The sequence below is a fragment of the Camelus ferus genome, chromosome 16 (assembly GCF_009834535.1).
Source record: "Camelus ferus isolate YT-003-E chromosome 16, BCGSAC_Cfer_1.0, whole genome shotgun sequence".
NCBI classification, from domain to species: Eukaryota; Metazoa; Chordata; class Mammalia; order Artiodactyla; family Camelidae; genus Camelus; species Camelus ferus.
The window spans coordinates 41,099,762-41,110,954 of NC_045711.1; the positions used below are offsets into that span (position 1 = coordinate 41,099,762).

General features: G+C 54.0%; 1 protein-coding gene across 1 annotated transcript; it reads left to right on the plus strand.

Moving 5' to 3' along the window:
- The first annotated feature begins 68 nt into the window (after positions 1-68).
- UNC119 (unc-119 lipid binding chaperone) lies at positions 69-6,630 on the plus strand. The gene is made up of 5 exons (XM_032457627.1): positions 69-1,062; positions 4,611-4,724; positions 5,227-5,329; positions 5,485-5,657; positions 5,929-6,630. Exons 1-5 carry the CDS (start codon positions 648-650, stop codon positions 6,039-6,041), a joined length of 918 nt encoding a protein of 305 aa, XP_032313518.1. The 5' UTR covers positions 69-647; the 3' UTR covers positions 6,042-6,630.
- The last annotated feature ends 4,563 nt before the right edge of the window (positions 6,631-11,193 follow it).

The window sequence follows — 11,193 nt, forward strand, 5'->3', positions numbered from 1 at the left end:
CAGATTCATAAATTCAAAAGAAGAATGTACAGTTGACCCTTAAACAGTGTCAGGGTTGGGGCACCCACTCTCCATGTATTCAAAAATCAGGGTATAATTTATATTTGGCCTTGTGTATCTACAATTTCGCATCCGCAGAGTCAGCCAACCTCCCATCGTGTAGTACTGTAGTCTTTTCTATTGAAAAAAATCCACATATAAGTGGACCCACGCACTTCAAATCCATGTTGTTTAAGGGTCAACTCTTGAGCACAGGCTGCAATGGGAATAGGTGCTGGGTATTGTAGAGAACAAAGACAAAATCTCTGCTTTCACAGAACTGATTTTTAGGAGGGTGAGTCAGTGAACAAATGAAACTAATTTAAGATAATGTATTAGAAAGAAAAAAACAGGCTGATTAGACAGTGACTCGGGGATAATACTTTAGATTGGGTGTTTGAGAGGGCGTCTGAGCAGATGTCATTGGGACTGAGACCAGAAGGACCAGAGGAGGCCATCTGGGGAAGAGCATCCCAGGCAAAGACCCTGAGAACTCGCTTGCGAGGCAGAGGGACGAGTGGAGTGGCCTGAGCACAGAGAGTAAGAAGAGAAGGTAGCCAGGACTCCGTAAGTGCCTATCGAAAGAATGAATGAAGCCTAAAGAATGAATGAAGCCAGGGGCGAGCCCCTATCCTGTCCTGGGTGAGAAGCCCAGGTGGGCGGGGCCAGTGCCCGGCCCACCCCGGGGGCGGAGCGGTACCTGGGGCCCCGGCCGGGGGCGGGGCTGCGGACGCTCCCCCTTCTCTCGGATCCAGCAGGCGCAGGCAGCCGTGGTGGCAGCAGGCGAGCCGCGGCCCCGCGAGGCCATGAAGGTGAAGGGTGGCGGCAGGGCCGGGACGGGGGTGGAGCCCGCTCCAGGGGCCTCGGGCCCTAGCGTGGACCCCAAACCGGAGCCGCAGGCGGAATCCGAATCCGGGTCCGAGTCGGAGCTGGAGGCAGGCCCGGGGCCCAGGCTGGGGCCGCTGCAGAGGAAACCGCCGATTGGGCCGGAGGACGTGCTGGGGCTGCAGCGGATCACGGGTGGTGAGCACCGGAGAGGGAGCGCCGCCCGCGGGCGGGAGCGAGAGAGCGCGGGAGGGGGCCCTCGAGGCGCGCGGAGCCCGGGCCCCCGCCCCCTTTCTCGCCCTCACTGCCCCCCGCCTCCCCTCCCCCACCCGGATCCCCCTCGCCTGTGTCCCCTACCCTTCTGCCTCCAATCCTGAGATCTCCATGTCCCCCCTTTCCTTGATCTTTCTCTGCGCCCCTTCTCCCTTTAGAGATTTATTACCACCTCACTCCTTCCTTTTCGAGAAGTCCATCTCCCTTTCCCATGGTGGAGGTGGGGCAGCAGCTGCAACTTACCCCTTCCTGGTAGTCTTCAGAGCCCTTTGAAGATTTTCTCTGCAATTTTGAGGAGGGGGGCTGAGTGCAGTCTGTCCTGTCTCCTCCACCCTTGAGCCTTGGTGGAGGCTGAGTTACTTAGGTGGCATTAAGACCCTCAGTTCTCCCAGCCATTAATGCCCTCACCCTGGACACCCCAGGAAGTCTGGAGCCATACCCTGTACCCAGGGAAGGACCTGAGCAGGAATTTTCAGTTGGTTCCCTCTGAGGCCTCTCAAGGGATGCCCCTCTAGCCTAGACTAAGGTTAATGCCCCCCCCCCCCTTAGCCTGGACTAGGGCCTGTTCTCTTCTGGGAGGCCAAGTCTCCACTGTGGTTGAGTTTCTGAGTTGGACTGCCTAAGTTGAAGTTTCAGGTTTGCCGTGTAATTGGCTGTGTGACCTTGGGCTAATAACGTCACCTCTCTGAGCATATTCATCTGCAAAATGGGGATAATGACACCTTCCCTACAGAGCTATTGTGAAAATAAATCCTCTGATTTTGCACTGTGCCTGGCATAATGTGCGTGCTCTGTAAATAGGGCTCTTTTATCAGTAGTACTGAGGGCCCCACAGGACTGCTCATGGCTGCTGCCTAGAAGCAGACAACTGGGCATTCAGGGCAGGGGAGGGGGCCACTATAGGCAGGGAACAACGGTTAGAAAGTCTCGTGGCAGAGGCAGTGGCTGAGCCTCAAAGAACAGAAGGCATTTGGAGAGGCAATGGCCTTCTACCTTGGTCTCATTCATCAGTAATCCTGCCCTGGCTCCCTCTGCGAGAGCAACTTTCTTGGAGCCCTTCTGTAGGGGTGAGGGGGCAGATGCTGGAGTGGACCTGAGCTCTGGAGCTGCAGAAGCAGCAGAGCTCAGGGCTTCCAGACAGAGCTGTGGAGGAGACCATGAAGACAGGTCTAGGCCTGTGCATCTGGGTCCCCGGGGGACCAGTATCTCCCTCCTCTCTGAGCCAGGCAGCAGCCATTCTTGGCTGGGCCCCCAGAGCACTGAGCTGCCTTGCTCAAACAGGCAGTGGTAGGGGGAGGGGACCTGGACCAATCTGATGTTGGTGTTAATTGGGCTGTAATTCGCAATAGCAGCATTTAGGATTCAGGTTAGTTCTGGGGCAGAACTTCCTTATAAGGTATCCAGCCTTTCCGGGTCCTAGGTTAATTTAGAGGTTATTTCACAACTATGGGAGCTTCGAGCCCATGTACAACTGTGTCTCTAAATTTGGAGGAAATTTATGGCCCTTCAAGATGCAGCATCTGAGGGGGATGAGTAGAGAACGGGGCTTCACAGGAGCTCTTTCCTTTGTAGAAGCTGAGAACAGGGTTACAGGACTCTCCTCACCCTAGGAACCTCTGCCTGGTCTCTTCTGACCCTAATCACATAGGTCTGGGTTAGCTCTTCCTGGATTACCCAGCCCTGAATCCAGCTTAGGAAGTTATTTGTGGCTGAGGGGAAGGGAGCAGTTGTGTTCTAAGCCCTTGGCCACCCTGCCGCTTATCTGGCCTGACCCTGGGTCCGAGACCTCATCCTTCTCTGGCAGAGGGAGGGCTTAGCTGTGGTATCCTGAGCCATGGGTATCTGCTGTTCCTTACTTCCTCTAAAGACAGAGGGGTTGATAGGTTGGGTTTGCAGTAGATGAGACTAAGGTCAGTCTGCAAGTTGTTCTCAAATGAGAGGAGAGTCTCCAAAAGTTAGAATGGAGGAAGAAGGAGGGCTTTATGAGGATCCAGGAGCTGGGCAACTAGGATCCAGTTCCCAGTTCTGCCACATCCTCTCCTTATGCCCTTCACCTTCGTTCTACACCTTTGGATTAGTGCCTACTTTCTGTTAAAATTGTGTACAGGGTGAGGTAGGGGCTGCCCACTTCTATTCCTCTCCTCTCCTCTCCCTACTATGGGCTGTGATGGGCAGGCCAGGGCTCAGGCCCCTTCCCAAGCCCTGTGAAGTTCCTGTTGGGCCCCAAGGTGCCAGAGTGGCTACCAGGAGGGCTTCCTGGAGGGGGCTGCCCCAGGCTTGGGGAAGAGAGAATGACTTTACATTCACTTCCTCTTCCTACCCCAGAGGAATAGGAGGTGGCACAGGGGCCTGGAGGGTGATTTCCGGGTCTCTATGGGGAGGATGTGATGCTGTGCAGGCTGATAGCCTCAGAGCCCACGCTGTACCTCGCTGCTCCTTCCTATTTGCTGCTGGGGCCTCCCTGAGTGCTTTCAGTTGCTGCTGCAAGGGCAGTGAGGGTTAGATCAGGCCCTGTTATTCCTGAGCTTCCTCATGCAGGGATCACCATTGTTCTTGGTTCCTCTTCTAGGCTCGAGGACTCTCCTTACCCCATGCACACTCCCTCCTGCACCTGCCGCACTCTCTTCCTGGCCTTGCCTATGCTCTTCTCTCTGGGGCCAAGGCTGGATAGGTGACCTATGAGGGGGTTCCTTCTGTTTGCTAAGACCTTCTTCCATTTGAAGATCAACAGGGGATGGGAGTAAGGGTGACTCCCTTCCCCCCAATATTCCAGGCTCTGGGCTTGAGTCAGCAGAGCTTTGGCTAAGCTGCTTAAGGGAGCTGGGTTTGTATAAGCCTCTTATGGGGAGAGGCGGGGCCTGGGCGGGGGTGTATGTGTGTGTGTGTGAGGAGGAACAGGGAAGGGGTGGTTTCTGTGCCCTAACACTACCCAGATCAGAGAAAGTCCTTGCCTGACACACCAAGATGAGGCACCAGAGGCCGCTATGGAGTGGGGGTGGGGGTGGGAGTGTCGTCTCCAGAGGTAGAGCTGTGTCACCCCCTTAGAGCAAGGCTCCCCAAAGCAGAACTGTATCTTCCCTCTCATGTTGGGGTTGCTCCCCATCAGATTAGTGACCCATTTGACTCAAAGTCACCAAGCTAACCCTGGCAAAGCAGAGGCTGGAATAAAGACCCTCAACTGGGTGGTAGAGCAAGTGTGAGGGAGGTGGCCTTGACCTCCTCACTGCCCCTCCCTGACCCCAGAGGCTAGTAGGATGGAGCCATGTGGCCCCCCTTAGATCCCAATGTCAGAGCTATGTCTCCCCCACACTCTGGAGGCTCCACCAGGTCAGGGGTTCAGGTCTCTCTTTCTGAAGGCAGTGACCTTAGGGATCAGAGAAAGTGGTAGGTAGGTCAGGATCCCACGAAAGCTGAGCTGGCAGCAGGGGCTTCCGGGTAGGCCCCTTCTTTGCTCAGCTGCCCATCTCCTCTAGACTACCTGTGCTCCCCTGAGGAAAATATCTACAAGATTGACTTCGTCAGGTTCAAGATTCGGGACATGGATTCAGGCACTGTCCTTTTTGAAATCAAGAAGCCTCCAGCCTCAGGTGAGTGGGTTGGGTGGGCCATCGACAGAGGAAGGATGGTGAGGTCTGTGAAGTGGGCTGCCCAGGGACTCCTCAGGCCACAGAGGAGTCAGAGCAGAGCTGGGACTTGGGCCTTTCCAGGAGTCAGCAGGCTGGGGGACCTCTGCCTGGGCCTGAGCCTATTCTTCCCCTGTGTTTCTGGGGTTAGACCTCTTGGGAGGGTAGTCCGGCCTCTTCAGTCCCTGCCAGCCTGCCCTCTGCATGCCTGCCTGGGAACTACAGTCCTGGAGACCCCAGGTCTTTTTGTCTCCTGTGGCTCTGGGAACCTTAGTTGAAATTGGTGACTGGCTGACCGAGAACCCCCAGTTGGAAGCATTCAGCCAATGGTCTGAACCCTCAGTGTGCATCAGGATCTCCTGGGGAGTTTTGAAAGTTCAGACAGAGGCGGGCCCTATGGTCAAAACTTGGGTGGCCATCGGCCCCAGCCTGAAGCCCACTGAGCCCCAGCTGGGGTGCATTACAGAGCGGTTGCCCGTCAACCTGCGGGACCTGGACCCCAATGCTGGGCGCTTTGTCCGCTACCAGTTCACGCCTGCCTTCCTCCGCCTGAGGCAGGTGGGAGCCACGTGAGTCACTGGGCCAGGGTGAGGGCTGGGGGTTGGGAAGAGGTGGGAGCGAGCCCTTCCTGAGTTCTTACTGAGCCCCTCTGAGGGATGGTCTCTCCAGAGCGTGGCTGGCCACCCTATGGCCCAGCTCAGCCCCACCCCCTTCTCTCACTCAGAGTGGAGTTCACAGTGGGAGACAAGCCTGTCAACAACTTCCGCATGATTGAGAGGCACTACTTCCGCAACCAGCTGCTCAAAAGCTTTGACTTCCACTTCGGCTTCTGCATCCCCAGCAGCAAGAACACCTGCGAGCACATCTATGACTTTCCCCCTCTCTCTGAGGAGCTGAGTGCGTGGGCAGGGCCCAGGGGAGGGGCTCAAGGGGGACCAGAGAGACCAGGTTGGAGGGAGTGTGGGTCTGAGCCCCTGTCCTCCCACCCTGGGTCCCCTGTGTCTTGTCACCATTCCCATGTCACTTATAGGGAAACCGAGACTCAAAGAGGCCGGTGTGCGGGGGTACCTTTTGTTCAGCTTGTCCCCATCCCCTAGTCCTGAAGCCCCTGCAGTAGTCTGGCTCAGGCTCCTGACCTTTGCCCCAACTGACTGGGCCTCTCTTGCAGTCAACGAGATGATCCGTCACCCCTATGAAACACAGTCTGACAGCTTCTACTTCGTGGATGACCGGCTGGTGATGCACAACAAAGCAGACTATTCCTACAGTGGGACGCCCTGACCCCCAAACTGCCCCCCACCCCAGGAGGGTCCTGGGCCGTCAACCATGACCACCCCACCACTCACCTCTCAACCCTAAGTCTTCTGCCTGAGGAATGTTCCAGAAGCCCTGGACCCTGAGTCACTGTTGGGTGGGAGGGTGCCTGATGTCTCCAGCCCAAGTCCATGCAGCCCATGGGGCCTGGCACATGGGGTGGGATGGTAGGAGGGCCGTTTGCCTCCGTGTCCAGGAAGGCCTCCTATGAGAGGAGTAGCTAGGACTTCCCAACAAACTAGCTGGGCCTCTTGGGCCCAAGTGTCAGAATAGTGTTCCCCTATCCAGGTTTGACTAGGTTGGGGCAGGGACCCATTCCCTGTCCCCGGCCCACCACCAACAGACCATTTAGAGTTGTAAATTCACAGATGAAGATCCATGTGGGATCTGGCAGTCAAGCTTCCCAAGGGAGTCTGGGCCCTGACTCTAGCCCTGGCCGTCACCATCAGGGGCTGAGATACTGCCTGAGGGGTGGGAGGGACCCACCCTGATTGCAGCCTGTGGTAGGGGCTGGACGAGCTGTACATAGTTTTCAATAAACTCTCCTTTTCTGTTCTCTGGTTGTGAGCTGGCATGTGAGTGGTGGTGAGTGGGGGTGGGGGTGGGGGGAGGGCAATAATGTGGTCCCGAGTCCTGTCTCCTAATCTTCTGCACCTGACACCACACTTGGCCTCTAGAGTCAGCATTTAGTACATATTGCAGCTGGAAAGGGTTTTCTTTTAATAAAGGAGACCCAGACCCTGAGAGAGGAAGCTTTGGTCCAAAGTTAGCCAACCCTGAAGAACAGAGGCTGAGACAAGGGCCCTGACTCTGAGGTGGAAGGGAAGGTGGCCTTGCCCTCTACCCCACCTTTCCTATCCCTCAGAGGCCACTAGGACCATTAGATTGTCCTTTTAGCCCTCCCTCAACAGAAAGAAGGTGGACAGGGCTATGGCTAAGGACTGGAGCTATCTTGCCCTTGGTTGCCTTGGGGAGGCCCCAGGCCTGGCTGCCTTGTCTGTAACAGTGCCTCCAGCCCTGCCACAGAGAGGTCTTCTTTCCCTTAATGAAGGAAATTCAGGAACAGAGGTTAAGTAGAGAACTTGCCTAGGTTCACACACCACTGTTCTAGGCACTAACTTGGATATGCCTGATGCCAGTCCTCTCTGGGCTGAGGAGTTAATCTAACCCTAAGAGGCCTAGAAGTTCTGGAATTCAGCTGGGCTCTGGGGAGCCCTTGCTGTGGGCCAGGATGTGGGCTGAACTTGGGGATTCTAAAATGAGTGAGACCCAGGGAACAAATATCTGTCCCTAGAGTAAGAAGAACGGGGCATACAGGGGAGCAAGAGTCGTTTTGCTTGGGGGGTTCTGGGGAGGATTCCTGGAGGTGGCAGCATGGGAATAGATGCTTGAAAACTCAGGACGATTCTGACAGGAAGAGATGGAGGAGAGAGCGTTTAAGCACAGGGAACAGCATAAAGCAAGGGTCTGGAGGCAAGATTTATCCATTGTTTTCAAGAAAGTGACAATCTTCCATGTAAAAGACCTGTGGATTCTTGTGGTTTAGGTGCTGGGGCTTCTCCTGAGGAAGACAGTGGGCCACGGAGGAGGATTAAGCAGGAATGACTTGATCAGATTATCTCCGGCAGATGAGTGAAGTGTGGATTGGAAAGAGGGAGACTAATAATAACAGCCAATATATATTGAGTGCTAGGCCCAAGGCTGGGAGCTTTATATGTGTTAACTTAGATTGCTCACCATCATTTCTGAGGAAGGTACTATTATTATGCCCATTTTGCAGAAAATGCAGGCCCAGAGAGGTTAACTTGCCCGGTCAACGTTGCACAGCTATTAAAGTGGCAGTGTCAGGATTCGAATCCAGGCAGTCTGGCTCCAGAGGTCATGTACTACCATCCTAGAGGCAGAGGGGTGCTGAGGAGGGTATTTCAGGAATTCAAATGAAAGGTGAAGGAACTCGGGAGAAATAAATGAAGTTGAGATTTTTAAGAGGTGAAATCTCCAGGACTGGTGGCTGATTGGATGAGGGAGTTGGAGACAAGGAGGAGACTGAATCCCTGGTTTGTGGCCTGGATGTTGGGGTGGATGGGGTGTTGCCACTCGCCTTGGGAGCCCAGGTTGGTACACGATGGAGTCTAGCAGGAGGTGATGGGTTCAGGTTCGGACATGCTGTGGTGTGATGCAGATGTCCTGGATGAGGTGACTGACCAGGAGGAGAAAGAAAATTCAGGCCATGAGACCAGGAGATGGGTGAGGGCTGGAGATGGTGATCATTGGAGGTAATTGTTCATAAGGTGATTGCTGAAGTTGTGATGGTGGCTGGGATTATGGGGTGGCCAATAGGCACTACTGGTGTTTAGTGAGCAGAGGGCATGAATGGCAATGCTCTCCAATTAATGAGACACTCAATGCTAGTAGTCCACTCCCCACAATTGAGGGTCAAAGAATGAGAGCATGCCATGCTAGGGAAGGCCAGGGAGACAGAATGAGGCAGAGGGAGAGAAACCAGTGATGGAGACAGAAAGAGTAGCCAGAGGAGCAGAGGGGCCAGGAGCCCGTTTTGGAGCAGGCTATGTTAAAGCTAAGGAAGAAAGAATTTCACCAGGAAGTAAGTGTCGGGAACTGTCAGCTGTCACAAAGTTGGGGAAGGGGCATGGAATGGGAGGGAATTTGGTTTGCAGATGAGGCTGTAGAGGTATACAAGTGTTTGGAGTTGGAGGCTTTGTTTATGGGGTCACACAAATCTACAGGGAAGCTATAGCAAGCAAGCTGGACTTTTAGGCAAACACAGGTGTCAGAAAGAGTACCCTCCCCTACTACCCTCATGACAGTTCTCAGTGCACCTGCTAAGTGGATTCAGGTTGAGGTTCTGGATGGGCCTGTTGAACTTCCACCTTCAGACAGGGAGGGAGGTAGGTCTCTGTTCTGAGGTCCTCGTTCCTGGAAGCATTTACCAAAAGAGGCACTCATCTGGAGAGGCCTGTGTCCCTTGGAGGAAACTTGGCTGGGAGAAGACTTGGCCCCTTGCCTCTTTTGAAGTCTTACTCATCCTACTGCTAATGGTGCAACTTGGTGCATTTGGTTCCTGGTACTTTTCTTAGGAAACTAGAGGATCCCTGAACAGTAGAGGGAGGAAGAAGACGGTAGGGTAGAGCTAGTCCTGGCTCTGACGACAATGAGTTGTTGACCTCAAAGGTTGATATGGACCTTGTGGGATCTGGGCTTCAGATTCTGTCTCTTTGAAGTCATCCAGGTATGTTTGCTTTGACTCCTTAGGGGTGTCATGAGGACCCTACCACTGGGCTTAGCAGGAAAGCCCAAATACTACAGGGAGACCACCGCTCATGCTCACCTGGGCTGGCCTGCGTGGTGCGTATGGGGACTCCCAAACCCCATCATAAAATACTGAGATGCTTCCCTTCCAGCTGGTAAAGAGCTGCTGTCCCAAGCCCCCAGTACCTTCCTCCCTAGCCTGGCCCCTCCCCTGAGAGCCACCCTCCACTTCCCCACCCACTAGTAACTAAAGCAAACGTGCTTTACTGTTTTGTGTGTCATGGACCCTTTGTTATCTATCATCTACTGAAGCCTATGGACAATGAGTTTTTTTATGTACATAAAATATATTGTAATCCCTGTATATTTTATGTATTAAAAACTATATATAGATAGCTATACCTATTCTTCAATGCCAGTAACCTAATGTAAAAATGTCTGTGATTTCTAATCTGTGATTTCTCTAAGAACAAAGTCACAGATTCTGTGAAAGTCTTGTGATTTGTTCCTGACATTCTTCTTACTCAAGGGAAATGTTAAATTTGAGGTAGAAATGAGTGAAAATGGAGGTGTAATTTCTTTATCCAAGTTCATGGACTCGTGACTTCTAACCAGTTTTAGAACCCTCAGCCTTAGGGCTCCTGAACAAAAGGGTTAATTCCCCATAAATAGGGAACTTCCAGACCCTGCATCCTTTCAAACTACATTGCTCACCCTGAATAGTGGTTGAACACGTTGTGAGGAGTGGCCAGCAGGGGGCAGCATAAGAGCAGGAGTGTGGGGTCAGTTCTGAGAGAAGCAGCTGGCAGTTTGATCTGGTTACAAACAAACATGAGACTCAAAAGTCATATGTGCTTGCCACCTGTCTTAATTTGCGCAGGGGCCGGCTCACTCACTGCCTAGGGCGGAGGAGTAGAGCAGGTTGTCTGAGTCCCCAGGGTCTGAGGGTCTGAGGCCAGGAAGTGGGTCCCAGTAAAGTCCTATGAAATATTTCCCCTGCCCTTGAGGGCTTGGGTATCAAGACACAGGACCGGGGTTGGTCAGAACTGGCCTGTGGTCACATCACCTAGGGGCTTGACAGAAAGCCTTTACTACTTCCTATACAGCCAGGGCTGGGCTGGGGCAAGTGGGTCTCTTCCTCTCGGGTGCACTGGCTGGCTGTGGCTTCCACCTCTTCCTACCTGACCCTATCCCTTTAGCCCTGGACCTGGCCTTAGAGCCTCTGGGAGGGAGGGTGCTGGTATAGGGTGGGGTTCCATCGTGAGACCCTCTGCAGAGCTGTCCTCTGGGGCAGGTAGGTAGTGTTCCTGGCACCCAGGCCTGGCCCCTGGAAGAACTTTCTAAGCAGAAGCCCTACCTGTGGCTGCTCTGAGACTCGAGGTCCGTGTGTGTTCTTTCAGCTCCCATACCTGTCCCATCCCTGTTCTGCCTCTCAGGCTGCTGTTTGGTGACAGCAGCCTGCCTGGTGGTGGTACCTGAAGTGGGGCCAAGTGGGCTCCTAACCCTCCAGGGACCGTCCTCCAGGGCTGGCAGTGCACACTGCACATTCAGGTCACCTGTGGAACCCAGAGCCCAGCCAGGGAAACATGGGGGCAGGAAGGCACAGCTTGGATAGGGAAGTGACCCCTTCTGGCAGCTGCTTCCTCCAATCTCTTTGGAAGTTCTCCTGGGAAGAGATATCGCCCGCCTGCCCCCTCATCCTTACCCGTGCTGGTCAGGACGTCCTCCTAGATGCCTCACTCTTTGGATTTGAAAACTTCACAGTCCTAGGTGAGGGTCAGGGTAAAATCACAGGCCCAGGGAATCTATAGTCAGTGTGTCCTAAACTTTCTGCCCCAGGGAGGGGGGG

What these genes read in the sequence shown, in the direction of transcription:
- UNC119 (XM_032457627.1), top strand. Translation starts at nt 648, where the DNA reads ATGAAGCCAGGGGCGAGCCCCTATCCTGTCCTGGGTGAGAAGCCCAGG. An exon ending in GCTGCAGCGGATCACGGGTG is followed by an intron (nt 1,063 to 4,610) that starts GTGAGCACCGGA and finishes CATCTCCTCTAG; the next exon opens with ACTACCTGTGCTCCCCTGAG. An exon ending in CTGAGGCAGGTGGGAGCCAC is followed by an intron (nt 5,330 to 5,484) that starts GTGAGTCACTGG and finishes TCTCTCACTCAG; the next exon opens with AGTGGAGTTCACAGTGGGAG.